The sequence below is a fragment of the Phalaenopsis equestris genome, unplaced genomic scaffold, assembly GCF_001263595.1.
Source record: "Phalaenopsis equestris unplaced genomic scaffold, ASM126359v1 Scaffold000761, whole genome shotgun sequence".
Classification (NCBI taxonomy): Eukaryota; Viridiplantae; Streptophyta; class Magnoliopsida; order Asparagales; family Orchidaceae; genus Phalaenopsis; species Phalaenopsis equestris.
In genome coordinates, this window is record NW_018165201.1 from 3885554 (window position 1) to 3907831 (window position 22278).

Consider the following 22278-nt stretch of genomic DNA (forward strand, 5'->3'; position numbering starts at 1 on the left):
CCAATTGCTATTTTTAATTTCAATAAAATATTATTAAACAAATATACATATACAAGAATAAATGAACTTACATAGTATATTATAGAATCACCGGTCAACATTAAGAGCTACAAAATTAAGCCACTGTGCATGTTCTTAACTTTCAATAAGAGCTCTCTAAAAACTGAAGTGCTTTCTTCTTGACCTGCTCAACCCTATCTTGGTCTCCTTGGGATTCCTCATAAGAATGATACTTTTTGAACAAAAACTGCATTAGAAAAATGACAATTATTAGTGAACAAACCTTAAGAAAAAAAGAGAAATTTACATAAATACCCACAATTCTAATGTATTTATATATCTAACACCTAAAGTTTGATATTTACACAACAAAGTTTGGTGTCATAAACCTAAATATGAAAAAATATATTTCACTTGAAGAAAGTTAATAATTGTAGTATTTTTAATGTGAAGTTAAAATGTTAGGAGGGTTATGAATGTAAATATGGAAACTTAGGTGGCATGTAACTTGAAGATAATTGGTTAGTTGGTGGGGACTTCGACATGTAGCTTGAGAAAAAAAAAGCAGTAGAGGTGCTCTGATTAGTAAAGTCAATGATGCTTTACTAGAAGCAGGTCTCTTTGACCTTGAATATATAGGTTCGATATTTACATGAAAAAGAGTAAGGGTGTTTGAAAGATTAGACAGAATTCTTGTCAATCAAGATTGGTCATCCAACTTCAAGTACAATACATCATTTATCAAGAATAGGTTCTGATCACAAACCACTTCTACTGACTATGGGCCCGTTTGGTTGCAGCTTATTTGGTGTGGTGCGTTCCTGTTTGGGTGAACTACGTTTTGACAGCTTATGTATTTTCAAAACGCTGAAAACAGCGTGTTCACACCAAACCTACTTAGTGCGATAACAACTTTTTAGCTATGGTTCGGCTTTTTCATAAAAAATAAAAATCAGATTATTTTTAATCAACTTATCAGCAAATTATTCAATAAGCTGCAGCTGCCCCAAACAAACCCTATATCTGCAATTGAAAAGAAAGTTTTCTCCATTGAGATATTTAGACAATTGAGCCAACCATCAAGATTACTTGAATTGTCTTGAAATGAATCGGCATTGCAATGAATTTGGGTTTGAATGGACAAGATTGTGGAAACTACAAAAAATTATGGCCTCGACATTTAAGAAATGGAACCGACATATTTTTTGGGATTTGCACAAAAAAGTTAAATTAGCTGAAAATGAAGTGTGTAGATTGGAAAGCATTGATGGTGAAGATGGAAATGTCGGGAATGATTTAATCATTGCATAGAAAGAACTAATGAAAGCAATCCATCGGGAGGAGGGATTCCTAAAGCAAAAAGCGGAGAAAGTGCACTTTACAGCTGGTGATAGAAACTCAAAAGTACTTACAAGTGAGTATAAAAATATGGAGGATAATTGCCACATTGAGAATCGAAAATGATCAAAGTGTTTGGTAGGAAAAACAGGAGGATATTATTCATAGTAGCATCACTTTGAAATTTTTTATAGATGCATTGCAACAGGAATTATTTGAAAGCCATAAAAGCTACACTCAACAACTTAACTTACGGGAATACCAACGGAGAAAGAAATTCGGGAAGCTTTACATTCCTCCATTGATAGCAACAAAACGGCAGAGCCAGATGGCTTCACAACTAATTTTTACAAAAAATGTTGGCACTTGATTAAAGAGGATGTCATTGAAGCAATTCAAAGCTATTTTAGAGATAGTAACCCAGGAAAATATTTCACTACTTCGTCCATTGTATTAATTTCTAAAGTACATGATAAATCAAACGGAGAGCATTCTCGGCCAATTAATTTCACTACGCTTATATCTAAGATCATCAGCAAGATTCTTGTGATGAGGATTCAACCACACCTTCTCTATTTGATCTCTCCAGGCCAAGCCACCTTTAACAAAGGCCGGAGCATTATTGATAACATATTGCTGGCGCAGGAGTTGATTATGGATTTAGATAAAAATGTCGTGGTGGCAATTTAATTATTAAGCTCGATTTGAAAAAAAATTATGATACTATAATTTGGTCATTCATTTTGAAAGGCTACAAGCTCGGGATTTTAATGTGGAATTTTGTATTTGATTAACAGGTGACTTGGAAACTTGTATAACATTCTCATTAATAACAAACTTCACGGGTTTTTTGAAACTGGTAAGGCTATCAAACAAGGAGGCCCTTTATTTCCTACTATCTTCATAATTGCCTTCGATTAGTTAATCCCCAAACTTTCTATAGGCATCAGGCTAGATTGACAGTTGGTAGCCTTGCTTGTGCAGATGATGCTAATTTATTCACAAATGCCAGTAAAAATGTACTAAGGAGAACATAAAGTTGGTGAAATTTAAAGATATGTCAGGCTTGTGTTTCAATAAATCAAAATGTCAAATGCTTTTAGGGAAAATAGTAACCAATTCTTCAAAGAATTGGCCTAGGATCTAGCCTTAGAACTTCTTATTGACTATCCTAGAGGACTAGTGGAGGGACCCACTCTTTTAGAAATTCAAACCATCTCCTATCTCTTTTATGAGGCCTCATGAGAGTGGTTTCAAGGACTCAAATTTTAGTTGCAAGGGCTAAGAACCAGTATGTGAAGACACGAAGAGAGTTCGTCTAAGATTTTAAAGTCTTAGGAGACTCGTGGCTTTCGTGCGTATTCACGATACACGAATACAACAATTCACATATTCGATGCATATAAATATCAAATTTTACATCATTTGCATCTGTAGGAGGCTTCACAATTGATCAAACTTAAATCAATTATCGAAACGATCGATCACGAACTAAAATTTTAAGAAAAATTGAATTTGACATATTTTTGACAAGAACGTTGATGAATTTGTCTGGACGACCCCGAATGACGAAACGGACCACGCAAGTGCGTCTAGAACATCGATTTTAGCTAGAAAGGACACCAATTTCACTATAGTTTTGTGCATGGACAAATGATGTGCAAATCAAGGCTTTTGAATATTAAATAATAATAAAATAAAATAATACAATAAAAAATCCTTCATAAAACCCACAACACTCACATAACACATGAGGAAGAACCCTAGCCGCTTCACTTCATTTGGTCGAACCCTTCCCCTCTTACTTGCTCCACCGTCGGCAGACCTTGCTGGCGTCGCCGGCGAGATCTCTTTCCCCTCCATCTTGCGAGAGGACCGGCAAAATCGCGAGGATGGGTTTCAATTTTGGCTTGGCAAAGAAAAGATGGGAGCAGGAACAAAATCTATACTTAAAAAATAAAAAAAAATGAAACAGGCAGATCTTCCAAGGGGTGGCTCAAAACTCATTCTCTGAGGGTTTGCTTGAACTTTTGCATATTATGGCTGATTTTGCTTACATAACCAAGATTCATTTAGTAATAAAATGCAGTAGGAACTTTGGTGGTATGTACTACTTAAATCTTCCTTCATTTCAATTTACGCTATTCACTGGTGCTCTAGCTGTTTCGTGACGGTAACCGTAGTTTGTGTTTTGCTATGCTGAGGTCTATCTTTTTATACTAGAAAATATCTGCATTTCATGCAACTTCTATCTGATTTTGCTTTCTCATTTTATCAGTTACAGCTAAAAATTGCTTTGCCATGGTTGTCATGGAAAGAGTTGGGGCCTTTTGCAGATTCCGATTAGTTTGAGACTCGCTGCAAAAAAAAAATGATGCCTAGAAAGAAAGGAATACTCTGGAAGTGAGCTGAATCAGAAGATATGTATACATTTTGAACTACCTTTTTCTTTAGGAAATAATTTTCGATAAATCTAAATTTTAGTCTATTCTCATTCCCTTGCAATCAAGTGAAGCCTGTCCACTTGTTGATACAGCTGGAATTATTGCCATGTATTTTAAGTTTGTATGCACAAAGCCAAGATAAAACAGGAACATTACCTTTCTACGATAAAATTTTAGGAAAATTTAAACATAAAAAACACATTTCTTATGCATTTACATTCCAAAAAGCCGAAGTTCGACATTCACATTTATAACTCCTTGACTACATAAAATTATACATGAAATATGTGCCACTTTTAAACAAGTGATTATGGTAATTGTGATGCGTTGTCAAAGATTTACATATATACCACTCATCCTTCATCTATTTACACATCTAACAACTTAACTTCAATTTTTACATATCATGCCATTCTTTTAGATTTAAATACATGCCCCTCGATCCTTATTTCCTTACATAGCTAGCACCTAAATTTTCAATTCTTACATGTGTCATCTTACCTATGGACAAAAGTGTGCATTTCGCTTTTTAGTAAGTAAAATACTGATATGTGTGATTAATGGGAGTTGTGGCGGAATGAGTATAAGAATTGCATCTTCGAGGGGATCTTAAATATATGAGTGACATGCATGTACAAGGTGGAAATTCAAGCATTAGTAATGTAAACTCTTCTTTAAAATAAATTTGAATGCGAGTTTTCTTTTTCTAAAAGCAATGCTAGCAAATGCAATTCCTGATTTCAGATCTCAGATTTCATTAACTATTGCTTTTAAGGTGTCCCCAAAAACTGGTTTACTTGCAATAAATGATTTCATTTTTGCTATGTAATTTAAACACAGGTTTTGTTGATGCTATAGTGTTAGTGATCTATCAAACAATTGAGATTAAAGCTAGGGTTGTGAAATGTTTTCCTCTTCTCAACAGCATGCTACAAGAATTTGCGCATAAGAGTTTCATAGAAATGCTTTTTCATACAAATGCTTATATATACCATCTCATGGTTTTTCTTGATAGATCATTTAATTCCATCATGCTTCAATTAGGTCCTAGTACTTGAAATTTGAGATTTGTGTATCGAATTTGTTAACTTCTTAAATGTTCATATACGAAATGTCTGATCTTTGAGCCCCTTATGTAAAGTTTGTTTAAATCCGACGTATTTATGTATGTTGCATGTAAAATCCAGAAATTTTTAACATGTCATTTTGCGCAATGTGAAATTTTTGTGGTTTTGATTTGTTGAAAGTGAAGAAATTTAAAGTGTTTGTTTTGGAAAATAATGAAATCGTTACGGCTCGGTTTTATAGAACTTGGAAGCTTTTCAATTGTTTTTTTTTAAAAAAAAAAATTGAAAACTTCCGTGGTATGGTTTTGCACAATCCGGAGATCTTTGGAAATGCATTTCTCGAAGAAATTGAAATCGCTATAGCTTGTTTTGAAAAGGTTTGGGAACAAAAAAAAATTAAAGGGGCTTTGTTCTGGAGAGGTGATGACTTTGCAGTTTCAGTTATGAGAATTGAAAGCTTTACCGAATCTATTTTGGGGAATAAGAAATTATAATAAATTGTTTTGTGATGGTTTGAGAACATCAAAAGAGGCTTTGTGTTAAAAAAATGAAATGATGGTTTTGGGCGTTCATTTAAGAGGACTGGAATCTTTTGTTTTGGAAAATTAGAAACATATGTAGGTTTCATTGTTGGAAAATTCAGAAAATTTTGGTGGCTCGTTTTAGTGAAAATCTGAAACTTCACGGTTTTGTGTTTGTGAAAATTGGGAACATCGATGATTTTTCATATAAAAAAATGATGAAAATTTGATAGGTTTATTCATAAAAATGTGTATTTTCGTTTGCAGAAAATCGACAAACTTTTATGGCCACTTCGACTTTGAAACAAATGTATACATGTGTGGATTTTGGGCTCTCTTGTGAATATATACATACCACTTTACTTCTTACACATATACGTGGGGTTCAAATTTGTTTCAGATTTTCTCAAGTGTTTACATAGCACTTAAATTATAATGTACAAGCGTAGCTTCTTTAATCATGATGTATTTACATATACGGCGCTGAGAATTTGAGGAACAATTTCAGGTTCTGGTGTATTTACATGTATAGAACTTCATTCCATAAGCGGTTCTAATTGAGATATTTGCAAGAATCTTAAGTTCCACGCAATTATTTTTATAGAAATTTATAGTTTCCAGAGTTTTGTTTTGTAAAAAATATAAAGGTTTCCTATCGGCCGTGTATGGAAATATTGTAATAAAGTATATTTATCTCTTTCACACAAAAAAAAGTGTACGTATACAGTGCTAACTAAAATTTAGGACTATTTACACTCACGACATTTAAAGTGTAGTATATGCATGCACAGTTTCTCAATAAGTGTATATTCACACATGTAATACTTAAGTTTCAAATGTGTAGAATTTTATAATCTTTACATATCTAAACATGTAATATTTGGTTTTGATTATATAATCAAGGATCTTTGGGATCTTTAAGCACTTATATATACAATAAATAAATTTCAAATGAAAGGTGGTTGATTTTCTCTAACCCCTGTATACTTATTTATGTATCACTTAAATTGGAAATTATGAATTCTAATTGCTAGATATTTGCTGATTTAACACCTAAAGTTTGTGTTCTATACTAAACTTGGAGGTGCCCTGCGTTGATAAATCTTCTCATCCTGTAATATATTTTTATTATGGGGCATTTACATACATCGCACTTGATACTTTCAGTCTATGCATAAATATGTATTTCACTTAAAAATTGATAATAGTGTTATTTTGAAATGATAATAAAATTTTGGTGCTGAGAGTGTAAATACGAAAGTTTAGTAGTTAATATGTACACACATAGGAATTAATTAGTATGTATGCAAACCTTCTCAATCTTCTTATATACTTACCATAATACTTGAGGGAATGTTCAAATCTAACTGTAAACATATAAAACGAGACATCAGCGAAATAATATCAACTTCCGCTATAGCTCTCCTTAGTTTAAACAATAACAAATCCATAAAACTTCGAGGTGGTTCGTCTAGCACGGCATAAATCCTCACTTTATCTTTAGGTCTTTGCACGATCATGTTGTGCAATACAAGTTTTAACTCTTTTAGGATTCCGGGGTAATCGTTCGGTACAACGTAATTTCTCCTATATTTCTAGGTTATTTGCACGATTGGATATCATGCAAATGTAAATCCCAACTTCTAAAATAAATTGCATGAATGAAACACTAAATAATATCATTTCAAAGACATAAAGTCAGACATTAACATAGTTGGGAAGTCACCAAGGTTTTCCTTAGATCTGTGACATCCCCTACTTTTTCGCTCCTTCAGACTCCTAAAATAGTTGTTTTTACTTGAGTCATTCCCTTTTGACTTTCAAGTGTTCAACCTTAAAAACTAAACTTCCAAATCTTGAAGACAGAACCACTAATCATAATTGAGTCTTCTTAAGTGATTTTGATTGACTAAGATGTAATTAACTATATGAGTTTGTCTTTATAGAAAACTAAAAATCCAGGTAAAATAAACCTTATTCAATTCTAATATTAGGTAGAGGAACTTGTCGGTCATACATAAAAGGTTTTACAGATTAAACGGATGTCATAAATTATTTAGTTTATATAATAAAGTCCGCCGTCAAGTGATATGCTTACATTTCAAGACGACGTATCAATTGTTGTGTTGTGTTCGGTTACTTAAACTATTAAATATTTGGGATGTATTCGGTCTCATCACATTTTTCAAAAATTAAAACACTATTTTTCAAAAATCAAAATTACAAAATAAAATTTTATATCTATTAAATTTAATTTAATTCATTTTCCTATTTTCATGATTTCAGCCGACAAATTCTGGCGACTCTGCTGGGGAAGAGTTCTCTCCATTTTGATTGGGAAGTTCTATATTCATACATCGATAGTGTGTTCATGTCTCTATTGGGCCAGACTACCATTTTTCTGTTGGCGTACCTCGCCCATTTCCTCCTTGAATAGGTATAGCCAACTCCTTTTAGATTCTGGAGCCATCTGTTTATCTTCAAATTGTTAAAGTGAGGTGCACCCCCAATATATATATTATTTTGATAATTTTTGACTTGTAAGGTAGAAGTTATTTTGAAAGATATTATGAAAAAAAATATGTATCGTATATTGATCTAAAATAGTCCACAGTCACTTGATAAAAACTCTAATGTCAGTCAACTTAAATTAAAAATTGATCAGCTTCAACTAACTAGATGACATGCTGAAAATTTCTTTGATTCAATTTAACATTGGCTTAATTCAAACAAAAACATGCATTATATGTATTTATTTTCAAAGAACTAAATAAAAGAGGGTGAATGCTCAGCTCAAAAATTGACTTGAAAGCAATCATTTTTTAGCCAACTCAAATTGAGCATATAATGAAATCTTAACTGATGATTTTAAGATGAGGTTAGTTTTTTTCGAACTCAATCCACAAAGAGTGAAGCAGCGTTAACTCTAAGAAAGTGTCAAAAAGGTAAAGTTTTATGTCCAGATGAAAACTTGCCGACAAATCTCAATGTGAATCCCAACTAAATTATTTTTTTGAGGCCCTTTAAATCCAAGTATTTGATGACTTTGAAATCACACAAGATTTACTTAATCATGTATGATTTTTAAGGATTTAGTAAAAGCTAACCTAATAGTTAAAGATTAAAGTTTCCAATGTCAATTAATTCATAATGCTTTAAATTAATCTTTAATTATCATTATTAAGCTCTATGAGTATTATATAACATTCCTATTATAAACTAGGCCTATCATATTAAATATTTAACTTAAAAATTATACTTAATCAGTTTATTTAAATTCAATTAGTTCTTGATTAATCCATTAAGTATTAATTAGTAAACTTCAAACATAATAGGTCCTAAATAGGCAGAGATCGTAATGACAAACTATTCAAATTTATAAATATTTTAAACAATACAATTTTGATCAACTTGATTAAGAAACTATCCTTTCATTATTATCTCAAAATGATAATCATTCTAATTAAAAAACAAAGATACAAATATCCAAATCAATAATTAATTTCTAATTGCATCAATTTATTAATATATTGATATGCTATAATTAATTATCTTAATTTCTTTTAATTCATCCTATTGAACTAAGCTATACTTTTTTTTAATCAACTGAGCTACACCTGTTTTTTCTTTTAACAATTTTTACGATATAACACATCTAAGAATTACGAAATCTTATGTATAGGACTCATTAAAGACAAATTAACTAATCCTAGTCACAGCCAAACGGCCCTTAACTCCATAGGCTAAAAGCGCAATGAGCTTCGAGTCAATATTTTATACTCTTTTGGAGAGGACTTTACTACCAATTAGTAAAAAACATACAATTGTGACCAACATGAATAGGAAAAGCATTCACGGAAAAAAAAATCATGAATCGATATATTTGAAATTCTGACAATGGAAAATTAAGGGTTAATACCTTCATTTTCTTTGCTGGGAGACTCAAACATGTAGCTCTTTCAAATAACGCTCGTATCACTTCATTGTCTCCCACGCGAATTTCCTATATAGAATGAAGAATTCAGGAAATAGAAAAGCCATAAAGGCTAATAGCAAAAGAAATTTCATGTTTGAATTATAGAATGGATAGTGCATGTTACTTGATCCAAGTAAATACTCCATATATCAGTTCTCTTCGGGTGTTCACGCAATATGCCTTCGAACATGGACCTTCCCATTTCAGGCTCTCCATATTTGAATTCTAGAATAGCAGCATGTGAGATGAATTTTATATGTTTTTTCATTGGAAGGCTCAAAAGAGCACGATTAATAACAAACTGAAGACCATCTTTTCTGAGTTTTACAAATTGTTGCACACGACACAGCCAGACCTGGATAAAAAAAATTGATAAGAATTATCATCACATAAGAATTACAAGGCCAAATATGAAACAATCACTTACTTTGCAAGATTTTTTGAACTTTTTTGTCATTTTATCCAGTAAAACATCTGCCAGATTATGTTGTTCTGTTCGTTCATACAACCCAAGAAGGGCTAGATGCAACTTCTTTGGATCACATGTTTGCAAAGCCTTTTTAAAGACTCTTTCAACATTCTCCTGATCAGTTACAATCCATAGTCATTAAAAGTTTAATAAAATTAAAATACAACCACATCAAAGCGTAAAAAGTCTAACATAAAGTAACAGAGCAAAAGATCAAAATTATAGAAATGCAAAAACGCAACTTGGCATTTTACCTCAGGTGAATTCCCATATGCATTTTCAAGATTAAAATAAGCCACCCAGATATTAAGCCTCTCTACTTCTTCTTGGAAAATAATAGTTTTTAAAGCCCTTTTTAAAGCCCTACAAGGAAGCAAAAAAAAAAAAAAATAATTGAGCCCGCTGCAGCCTTGCATTGTTTAAGAATGATAGAAACAAAAAACTGCAGACATTAACATATTATACTTTTGTCGTGCCACCTATGAAAATAAAAATCATGCAACCAAATCAATGAAAAAAAAAACTAAATTAGCTCTGGTGAACCATTCAACCACCACACTGGCAAAATGAAAAGTTGAAAGTAAGATAAATTGTGATCATAGGAAAAAAAAAGCAAACAAGAGATCAATTCAAAATGCTGCAGATTTAAAAGCATCTCAGTTGCAGAAAAAGCTAGAAGTTAGATTAACTTATGATCATAGACTGTAAAAAATGATAAATTTAACAAATTTAATCAAAATTACTGCAGAGATTTAAAGAATCTTTTAAGGCATAGACTCCTAAAAACATAATCTGAGGACTTGACATTCAAATCATTTGTTGCTACACTTTCTTGAAAAGCCGATAGCAGTAAATGGTGAACCTTCAAACTATCTTAAAACCCAGGCATTTACCTTTCAGCAACGGAGCGTGCCTTCTGAACATCTGCTTGAGCTAACATGAACTCCATGTATTTTATCCAATAAAAACTACTATTTGGGGAACTTCTCACCAACTTTTCATAGTCATCAACTGTTTCTGGCATGTCATTTTGCAAACGTCTCTCCTCAGATAGACGTATCTCAAGTTCTCTGCATGACCACAAAACCCAAGAGTTCAAGGAACAGAAACATACAAATAAAGAAATAAAAGAGTAAACTGCCAAAATAGTGGTCCCATGACTGTTTACACGAGGCAGTTTTAGTCCCACAATCTATAAAAGTGCCAAATTAGTCCTCAGACTTTTTCAGTTGGGGCTAAAATAGTCATCCTTGGGGACAATTTCAGTCCATATTAAAAGATTCTAGGGATAAAATTGGCATCTTTTTAGACTCCGGGACTAAAACGGCCCTTGCAAAGAGTCAGAAACTATCTTGACATTTTTCACAAAATTAAAAATTGAACTGCATATCACCTGTTCTGTTTTTCCTTTTTTTTCAAGTGCCTATTTTTCCTCTTCTCAATCTCCGTCGCTTCATTGACATTGTCTTGGTTTGCAATAAGGACACTCTCCACATGAGTATTCTCAGACTCATCAAGAGAAACTTGTAACGGTAGCACTGAAGCCCTTGACTCTGCTTGCAAAAAAATGTCTGTTGCACCATCATTCTGATGGTCAGTTATGTCTTTAATACATGAAAGGTCCTGCTTCCATGCCGGCAGTGTGCAGTCCATTGCAGCACTAAGGACCGTAACTTCAGCATTTTTTGCTTCATCAACATAAGATTTCTTCATTCCAAGTGCGATTCGTTGCCTTTCTTCATCAATCTATTTAAAAAACTTGAAAAGTCAAGCACACGAGCATTTGGAAGAGTTTAATAAACAGTACTATACTGCTAAAATGGTGTTTGGAAGATTTCAATAAACAGTTATATTAATACATAAATAATCAAACGACACTAAAAAAGAGCTTGAGATAAGATTAAAATTACCAATTTCAAAAAGCTAACCTTTAAAATCTTTGCCTCAACCCGTTCACCAGCTCTATATTTGGTTTCAATATGAACGGTATGATCATCAGAAAGTTCTGAAATATGGCAAAGACCAACCTGAAAACACGGCATTTATCAAATTACGCAATTTTGCAATTTTGAATATGGAAGTGTAACAAAAACTATTTTTTACCAGATTTGTTCCGTCAATTGCTATAAATAAACCGTAAGTTTCTACCCGTCTAATATGGCCAGAAATAATAACTCCAACATGTATACTTGAAAAGCTACAGGAATCAGGTTTTGGTAATTGACTATCAACATTTTTCTTCAAAGTTACATCCACTCTCTTAGATGAAAACTCCACAGTAAGCACCCTGAAAATATTTTATGTTCACATAATATTTATAAGAAAAGAACATATTAATAAATAAATTGTGAATTTTACCTTCCGTGTACTATTTTTCCAGCAGGAAATTCCTTATCAGGATTTTCCACAAATCCGTCGGACAAATTTGATAAGAAGATTCTCGCATCTAACTTTCGTGATAGCATAATAAAACATCCTCTAGATGTAACATGCTTCACGTAACCCTGCAAATTTCAAAATCCAGTTTCAATGGTTTAAACCAAATACCATTAAATTTAATTAAAAAAAATAACAGCATTTTCACAGAAAGATATGTCAACTTTGGCTAATAAAGATCATCCAATCTATGTATATTACCTCACAGAACAAAGCTTGATCATATTATAAAATATTAAAGAAATGATTTACCTTAACGAATTGATGAATTTAAAAAAAAAATTGAGGGCAAAAAATACGAATAAAAATGTTCATACAAAATAAAAAGTAGAACCATCAAGGCACGATAAAATCTATTTCAGCATTTTGGTTTATTGTTGTATGAAGCACAATTTTATTAGATTATAATGTTATCCAGAGGTAAGTGCAATCAGCAATATATCAATTGCAATGTGCTAGCTCGAATGCCATTAAAGATTGCTATCTATAAAGATAGCGATAACTCTCATCTTTTAGATATTATTATCACTTTTTTAGCCAACAAAATGGTTGCTATATAGAAGCCGCCCATGTATACAAAATAAGCTGCTTCACATTCCTCAGTTAAAATATTGTCTATATTGCAATATACATAGAAAGTCAGCGATCCAAAAAAAATTGAAAACTTTAAAAAACAAAATATCACACAAGAATACCATTGAACTAAGAGCCCAATAACATTATTTGACATTTTTATATAATGAATCAATGATTAAACGAGTTTGATGGCATGTTTGGCATAAAGCATATATGCCTATAGCTCATTACGTTGACTAGAAATAACTACGTCACAAAAGCTGAGCACATTCTTAAGTTGCAAGAATGCAAGCCCAAGCAATAAGAAAATAAATCATAAGCAAGCTCAATTTTAGTGCATGTGGTTTAAAAAACTTAATGAATCAGATTGAAAAAGGAAACTATATGCATTTCAAACCCATGCTTAAAAAATTAATTCAAAATAAGAATTAATGGATACCTTCCAAATTAAAGAATAACTGATTAGTAATTTGAATTAATGGATATATTATGATAAACTACGGTTGATAAGCATATACAGTTAGTATTAATCTAAAAAGCATATTTCAAAAAGGCTGATAACTTTAAATTTCAACTCATTCAATTCTTGCATATTGTTAAATATATGGTTTCTTATACTTGCATTAACATTTTGCGTGAGAAGAAGAATAAAATACCCACATGGCTACAATTTCTTTAAGTGCATATCCTTAAACTTTCTACTTCTCTCCAGTGATGCTAGACGTAGAATTATAAAATTGGAGAGCAACACTGCGGACATTGATTGACTTGGTTTTTGGAGCTGGTATTTTGATAGGGAGTAATCCAACATATGAGAGAGTGATTGAGCTTAGACATAGTTACAAGAAAGGAAGGTAAGTGCTACTTCATTTTATACACTATAGCTGTGGCTTTTGTTTATTGTTAGTGGATAGGATCCTCTCATCTCTTTTATGCATATAATCTTGGTTGAAGTCAAGCGGGCCTTCCTAGATCTTTCCCTATGTAGCACATCATTTTTTATCCTAGTTCATGTTTCAACTTTTAATCACAAAAAATCTAACAACTATAAACCAAAGCAAAGAATAAATTGCTCATTAGATATAGACAAAAAAGACAAGAAAAAAGAAGACTTACATGTACTTCCATGTTAGGATAAAGGTCTTCAATCTTCTCAAATCTTTTGCTTGATGGATCCCTTCCAAGAAAAAAATGCAAACTTAAAAAAATGTGAAATCATTAAAAAAAACAGTCCACAAACACACTGAAAAAGTAGGTTAGCAGATATTAAAACGAAAGAGTTATTGCATAAACAATCAGGGAATGAAAATGGTATAAGAAAAGCTATAAAGTAGTAAATATACTTTTGCTTCAGTCTCTATCAAATAATGGGCAGGAATAATTAACAAAGATGTCCTTAGTTTCCAGTATGGGAAAGGAAAACTGGCTAAAAACTTCAGAATTAACATAGAAGTAATTCACCATAAAATCGCAGACCTTAAATATGAAATGAAAGCCAAATTAGAGACATTGCTAGATTGGTAAATGATGAAATAAAAGCAATAGGTCTTCAATGTTTGCTCAATTCTACTTTAAAAAAAAACATCATTCTCAATCTGAGACGAGTACAAAATTCCTTGCCTCATAAAAACTGAACCATTATGCCTCAACCCATTAAAAAAATTAAGTATCAAAAAGAGTTCATGATGTTCAATAAATATTAACTAGGTTCAAAACAAGCATAAAACTGATTAATCTAATGCACAAATGCTCAGTGATTCTACAGAAGAAGAACTTGTTAAATTTTTGTTCCTGCTGAATTTTTTTTTAATCGAAACAAATATAAAATAAATATTTCCATTATTATTTGTGAGACTTAGTTTGCTCATGCTTATTTCATTCAAGAAAATAATTTAAGGTGAGCTAAATTAAAGAAGACAGTGCGCCGAAAATTAAAGAGAAGATGAAAGGTTATTGGTTACAAGGTTGAAAGAAGAAAGGAGAATGAGAAAATCCTCAGAAAGGAGATCAATTTCATAGAACATTGATGAAAGCTTAAAGGAAGCTCTGATAGCATTCAAAAGGAAAAAAACTTCCTTGGTATTATTCGTGCAAGACTTCAGGGCTCCAACAATTCATACCCGATTATTCTAAAAGAGATTACCCCATATCAAAATTTTCAAAAGACAAATTAAAATACATATTATACACTACCCAGCGATTCCCATATAATTTTGTGATGACTTTATGATTTGATTCTAAGCTTTTCCATAGGCGCAACTGTGCAAGCTCCTATAATTAATTAACTCGCTTAGTCACTAAAGAAATCTTTTGATTAAGGCTAGTCAGCAAATCTAAATGCTAAGCTTATCGCAGCAATAGATTGGGTTTTAGGGTTGTGCATAAATATACCACCTTTAGCTCAGAGTCGTCGGTGAAAGAGTGAAAAGAAATTCAACCAAAATCCCATAATTCTGACATCCCGAGTTAACGTGAACTATGGTCTACTTGTATCTTATCAAGTACACTCCATTATTCATTACTTACGAGATTTCTACTATTAGGAAACTCATAGGTTTTTATTTTTTATCATAATTTAATGGTCCTTATTTGAAGTGAATTTCTCATTAACAAGAGATTAATGAACATAATCATAGAAATGCACTTGATATGACATTGAAACATTAAGAGCTTAGATTATCTTAAATTTTTCACTCTTGATAAACGATTATAGAGATTAATGAACATAATCATAGAAATTTACAATATAAACTCAAAATGACATATTTCACTGGGGCGTTGACTTTTATAATTCTTTTTGAGATTTTTGTAATTTTTCTTTGATTTAAACTCAAAGTGATTTTTAAGTGGATTTAGAGGTATTTAGAAAATATGATTATCTCCAGTAAGGAATTTATGTCAACCTCGCTATCATTGGAGTGAATTGCTTAAAGCAATTATATTTGAAATTGAAAGATTCATTTTGAGAGAGAACCCCTCTGACTACGATATAAAATGACTACGCGGCTACACCCATCATAGAGGCTAATTGGTCGATTGAACATTGTCAATTTGTCAATTTGCGTATAGAGAATCACATTCATATTTTCTTGCATCACTTGAGTTTATTTGAGCATTCAATGTGTCAAAAATCTATCTACTAGAACGTTGTACATAGAAAATCAGGTTCTCGTCTAAATAGTTAGAGCATGTGGTTATGCCTTAGGCACAATATCGAGTGTTTATATAAATGTTTTTTTTTTCTTTACAAAAAGTATTTTTAGCAATAAATGAATGAGAGCTAATATTTTAACAAATTTTACAATTAAGTATCTAATTCCTAATTTGGCGCGAACATGTCCGCACAGATATTTTCTGAGACTTCATCATTTGCAGCAGAAAGAACTTTCAATAGAGAAGTGTGCTACTGACATTGAATAGTTTATGTTGAAGTGTGAGAAGATAGAGCCATAGTAGAACATCATAGTATGGTAATTTAGAGAACTAAGATCATCGATTAGCAATGTGGTTCAGTTAAAATTTAATTGAACTTTACCACAGTTAAAATTTAATTGAGCTTTATAGGATATCCAGACTTTAACCCTGAAAATGGAGAAGCAGCACAGTAGCATCAGGTTAACTCCACTCTCCGCATAAGGTTTGACCACCAATTCGAGCAATAAGAGCACATTGACCAAAATCCATGACATGTCTCCCATGAGAAGTTAGCACGAGAGGATAAGAGGACTGATTAAACCAGCACCCTCAAGACATCTCCAACAATGAAATACTTAAAATGTCATGGATATGAGTACAATTGCATCCAACTACCCAAACAAGAGATTTTTTTACTGAGCATCATAGAGTAGAAGAAGAAGATAGTGAAGACTTTGGAGAGAGAGAATGAGATTGAGTACCAGTTACCAGCAAATATGGATAAATGCTTGTGGTTCCACCAATTCTACAGACTAAGCCCAAGAGGGATCAATAGTAGCTTAGACATAATATCATTCATACAAATGCTATGAAAAGAAAGGAGTACAACTCATTATATACAGAGACAATTATAAGAATTTAATGTCAAAAAAAATGGTAGACAAACTGAGTTTCACAAGACAAAAGCATACTCAACTATATTCCTCGACATGGTTGAAAAAGCGGAAAGAAATCAATTTTGATAAGAGGTGTTTAGTAAATGTTTTTATTGGTGACAAGCTATAGAATCATGTTAGATGTGGCATCGTACCGATGGATGCATGTAATATTTTTTTAGGCCATCCTTTACAATAAGACAACGATATACTTAATGATGGAGATAAGGAAGGGGAATAGCATGGGCAATGAGGGTACAAGAGATATAGGAGTGGAATGAGATAGGTATGAGAGACACGGTAGTATGAGATTTTATTTTATGTTTTCTTTTTATTTGTAGAATGTCAGAAATCAGTATCACAAGTAAATGGAAAGAGAAAAGGGAAATGCCAACTTCAAGAAATTTTCAATACGAACTGGTGGAATAAACATTCCAAAAATTGAATTGGCGGAATAAACATTCCAAAAAATTGAATTGAAACTTCCAATTTGAAAAAACTAATGAGGGAAACAAATGTGTATAATCACTGCAAAATATTATCAGTTGTTGGATCATAAATTTTTCCCGTGGAATACAATGGGAGATTCTGTCAAAATGCAGTCCCACCTTCCCATTCTCCTATGATGCGATATAAAAGTTTCACACTAACTTTTGAAGCATACACAAGGTCATGTGTTACCATCTACAATGGAAAAGTTAGCTACCCAGTAAAAATAAAATAAAATTCTTCAAGGAAAAGTGGAAATATTGAATGGGAGGCTTGCAATGCTGTTCTCCCTTCCTCATTTTTAGTTTTCCTCTCTAAGTCATGCACTCTCTCTTTTACTTTTGTAGCTCTCCTCCCTTAACAACCCTAAAAAAAATAAAATTCTTCAGGGAAAATGGAAATATTGAATGGGAGGCTAGCAATGGTGTTCCCCCTTCCTCCTCATTTTTAGTTTTCCTCTCTCATTCATGCACTATCTCTTTTGCTTTTATAGCTCTCCTCCCTTAACAACCCTCTTATCTCCCACCAAGTTTGGAACAACAAAGTAGATCACACACAAGCTCCCTCCGATCTATCCATATCCTCATCCTTGGATGTGGAGTTAATTAGAAAGTTCCAAATGTAAAATTTGTAAAGCTAAAAAAATAAGAATGCCAAAGTGTGGGTACCTGCACATTATGACCTGATGCTTAAGAACCTGAAGGTCATAGCTAATGCAATTTCTTAAAAGAGCCATCAGAATAATGAGATGGAAAAGTCATAACCGGACAAAATTTAAGGAAAATACTGATAAATTCACTCAAAGACCCAACAACAGCTAATAAAAAAATTCAGGAATAAAAGCATAAAATTCTTGAAGTTAGCAGGCAGTTACGATGCTAAACAATATCATTAGCCTGTGTACAGTGACGTTATTGCAAGTTCCAATCTCAGATATGAAATGTTAAGTTGATGTTAGAATAATGAAAAACCCTAAGCCATAATCCATGAGATGATGCCCAGTTCTGTATTCTGTTGGGATAGACCGATATCTTTTTTTTTTTTTTCCAAAAAACCTACTACAATATAAAGACGACCTAGAATTTCAAAAAGCAGCGTCTCGTACTTTGAAGAAAGCTTGACAAGGAAGGAGAAATGAAATAGAATTTGGAGGAATTTACTTAATACAGGTTAGAATGAACACTTCAGACTGAGAAGTAAATATAGTGTTAACAAAAACAAAGTTACTTTAACAATTATTCCAAAAAACTCTTTATCAACCACACAACACGGTGATAATCACAAAATACATAAGAGAATTTTATCAAATGATAGAAATGGAAGATCATGAAGCTTACTTTTCTTTTGAAAGTTCAGATGGATCAATCAAAGACGCACGTAAAGACAAATCAACGTGCGCAAAGCCAGTGGAAGATCTGCTAATCTCCAGGACCCTGCATTTCACAAACTGTCCTTCTTCATATCCGGAAGAAGGATCAGCTATCCAAGAATCTGCAATTTCAGTATAATGGACCTTGCCAAAAAGATGGGGCCCAATTTGCACAAACATTCCACCAACATTTGGAAATATCTTTTTAATTCTACCACCAATCACATAACCAGTCAGTATATGTTCCATTTCAGTGTTATTAGAGCTTGAGCTATCGTCATTATCATTCTTCTCGGCTTCAGACACCAGTGGTGTCTTACGCTCAAATAAAGAGTGCAATGACAACCGCACCCTCTTCTTCTCTTTATTTACACTTATAGCCCGCCCTGTTACAACTTGTCCAACACTAAATCTTTTATGAAATTCTTGAAGCTCGTGAGGCTCAGATGAACTATCAAGAATAAAAAGATGAGCAACTAAATGCCGGGTAATTGACACTTGCACCCATTCCTTGTCAACCTTCATCACATAACCTTTAACAATGCTGCCAACTGAAATGTCGTCAATTTTAACAGAAGCTTTTCTTGCCTCCATGTTTCCTAGGAAGTCAAAAGATAACAGCAACCATAAGAAAAATTGGTGTAATGCAACAATTGTAGCAACTTGTAAATGTAAAGATCAAATACCCGTTAGAATTGAAGGTTTGATTGATAACAACCATTTGAAAGAGTTTTTATTCTTTCCTGTCTGCGGAACTTTTGCAATAATTCGCGCTTTAACCAACTGCCCAAGGCAAAAATTAGAGAAGGGGTTCTCCAAAAAATGATCAGCATCATTCACCTAATAAAAAAATCAACAATAAATATACCAAAATTGAAAAAAATAATTACAATAAACAGGGAAAACAAGAAATGATAATCACCTCAGTAATATGAATTTTTCCATGAAATCCGGCACCAAATTTTACAAGCAGCTCAAGAGATTTTATGTCAATGATCTGCAGCGAAAAGCAAAATATTAAACATGTCAAACACAAGGACACGTGAAGCGGATAAGTTAAGGGTCCCAAACATCCTATTAGCCCAAACAATTCTTAATATGGAGTGACAATAGGTTAGCCGAAGAGAGATATACTTTGTAGAGAGGCTCCTCTCTTATTTAGTAGTCTCACCAAATTCTTGAAGAGATAAACAGAGTCACTTAATGAGCCAAAAGAATAATATAATAAATGCTCGCATACCTAGCCATAAAGTTGTTTAATTAGATCCAAGAATATGCTTTCTTCATTTTTTTTTTTTTTTTGAGTTTTGGCGAGTACCAAACTTTCCTGTTATTTGAACTTGGTTGTAAGCAATGACGAAAATTTATTTGTTCTACTCAATTAACATCCTAAGAGTTGATTTTTGCTTCACTAAAAGTTTACACATGCTGAAGCAATTAATGGAAAGGTTTCGTGCTTTATGGACAATATTAAAAAATCTATCTTTAGCAGTTCACATATATTGAAACTTAAATTGTTTGCAGGATGAAGATGAATGACAGCGTTGAATGAGAATTGGGTGTGATATAAATGAACAAAATTGAAATGAGTAACCGTTAAGTTGGCAAATGAGCGGATCCATTCTAGCATAAAAAGATTTCAAATTATTAAATGATAATGCATAATACTATGCCCTGGAAATTTTTTTCCAGAAAAGCCAATGCAATTATCAAGTAGCTTATACCGGATACAAAATGAGGCATATTGTCTCTAGTGTAAATGAAAATGCTAACGCAAAAGTTTCGTAAAGCTAACAATGATAAAATGAGAGATGACATATTACATAAATAAATTTTAAAAAAATAAGCGAGTGTCAAAAAAACACAAAATGATTTGTGAATATGCAACAAAAGGGAGAAGATGCATAAGTACGGTAAACAGATAGAACATATGAAAAACGATTAAGAAGAAAAAGAGGCAACCCAAAGAAAAGGAGACCATACATTAAAAAGAAAAAATACCACAATAAAGTAGGCACATGACATGTATAAGACTAACAAAGAAAATATAGCAATGACAAATAAAGAATCAACCCATTTCAACAATGTTCAAGACTTCGCCTTCTTAAAAATAAGGGAAGCTTAGAAATTCCATGTGATTAAAAAATAAAACAGAAGTCTCAATACTCAAGATATAAGAATTTGTGCGGCTACAAATCTATTAAAAAGAAGATGAAAAGGGGAGGGTGAAATGGGGATAAAGTAAAATGAACATCATACCTCAGCATCAACAAGTGATCCCACAATATAGTTGAACATTTTTTTGGCTCTCTTCGAGACAGAAGAATCATATACCTCACTGAGAGCTTTGAGGAGTAAAAGTAATCTTCCACTAGAATCAGCACTTGGAAGAGCTTCAACAGTTGCAAGCATTCTAGCATCCATAAACAACATAAGTTAGTACTCTTACCGCATAGTTTAAAAAAAGTAAACCATATTGTTTATGTAGGATACTCTCATGTAAAAAACATTGGGTAAATTAAAAATTTGCAAGAGTTGACAGATCCAGCGATGCAGTTTATAAAAAAAGAGCATGTGACTTGAAATGATCAAACTTGACAATAAAAGATAATCCTTCATGCATAAAAACAAAACTGAAAACAGGTAGTCAGCAAATTTGGTTGTCAGGCATCATAAATTTTGCAGTCAATTGGTAAATAAAATGGAGTACCGAAAGAACTTCGTAAGCAAATCCCATAAGATGAAAAGCCAACATGACGTTTAAAAATATTTCTCCCACAAAAAAAAAATACAAATAAAATAGCTGGAAAAGTTTCAAAAATAGTACAATGTAAAGGAGGAAAAGCTTGTGCATTATTGACTGGTTGTTGGTGACTATATATAGATGTGGGTGTCGGTCAACTTTTTCGATAGATATAGATTTGAAAATATGAAATATGAAAATAATTTTGGAAATTTAATTTAATATAATAAATATATAGTTTGAGTTTTAAAAGTAGTATGTTTTAATTTTTTTAAAAAAAATGAGACCAAGTGGATCTCATTCGTCCAATAGTTTGCATAATCGTGTCTGATACCGCGAATACTACACTTTCCCGAAAGATAAGTATAGACCTCGACGATAGACCCAATCCTGCAAACTAAGAGATTTGTGACATCCATTTAGTCTGCGAACCTTTTATATATGACTGACAAATTCCTCTATCTAATACAAAGATTAAATAGGGTTTATTTTATCTGGGTTCCAAGTTCCCTATAGAGGCAAGCCCCTATAGTTAATTACATCCCAAATGACGGGAGTCACTTGAGAAAACTCTCGATAATGATCAATGGTTCTAGTCTTCAAGAATTCAAGGTTCAGGTTTTCAAGGTAGGACGTAGAAGGGCAAATGGGAGTGGCTCAAACATGAACAGTTATTTCAGGAGTCCAAAGGAAAGAAAAGGTAGGGGATGTCACAGATCCTGAGGAGAACCCTCAGTGACTTCCCAAACTATCCTACTGTGTGACTGCATTTTTAGAGAT

General features: G+C 32.6%; 1 protein-coding gene across 3 annotated transcripts in view; it reads right to left on the minus strand.

Annotated features, from left to right (window-relative positions):
- Window positions 1-22278, minus strand: part of LOC110030907 (rRNA biogenesis protein RRP5) — a 74447-nt gene continuing 52169 nt past the window's right edge. For all 3 annotated transcript variants that reach the window (XM_020733888.1, XM_020733887.1, XM_020733889.1), the window contains 15 exons: window positions 21015-21168; window positions 19678-19752; window positions 19442-19595; window positions 18724-19354; window positions 13944-14004; window positions 12174-12319; window positions 11919-12102; window positions 11744-11842; window positions 11209-11561; window positions 10709-10885; window positions 10070-10166; window positions 9774-9929; window positions 9471-9701; window positions 9290-9373; window positions 1-247 (listed from right to left, as the gene is read on the minus strand). In XM_020733888.1, coding sequence (XP_020589547.1) covers window positions 143-247; window positions 9290-9373; window positions 9471-9701; window positions 9774-9929; window positions 10070-10166; window positions 10709-10885; window positions 11209-11561; window positions 11744-11842; window positions 11919-12102; window positions 12174-12319; window positions 13944-14004; window positions 18724-19354; window positions 19442-19595; window positions 19678-19752; window positions 21015-21168 — 2707 coding nt within the window. In that variant the 3' untranslated portion in view covers window positions 1-142. The remainder of the gene's footprint in view (window positions 248-9289; window positions 9374-9470; window positions 9702-9773; window positions 9930-10069; window positions 10167-10708; window positions 10886-11208; window positions 11562-11743; window positions 11843-11918; window positions 12103-12173; window positions 12320-13943; window positions 14005-18723; window positions 19355-19441; window positions 19596-19677; window positions 19753-21014; window positions 21169-22278) is intronic.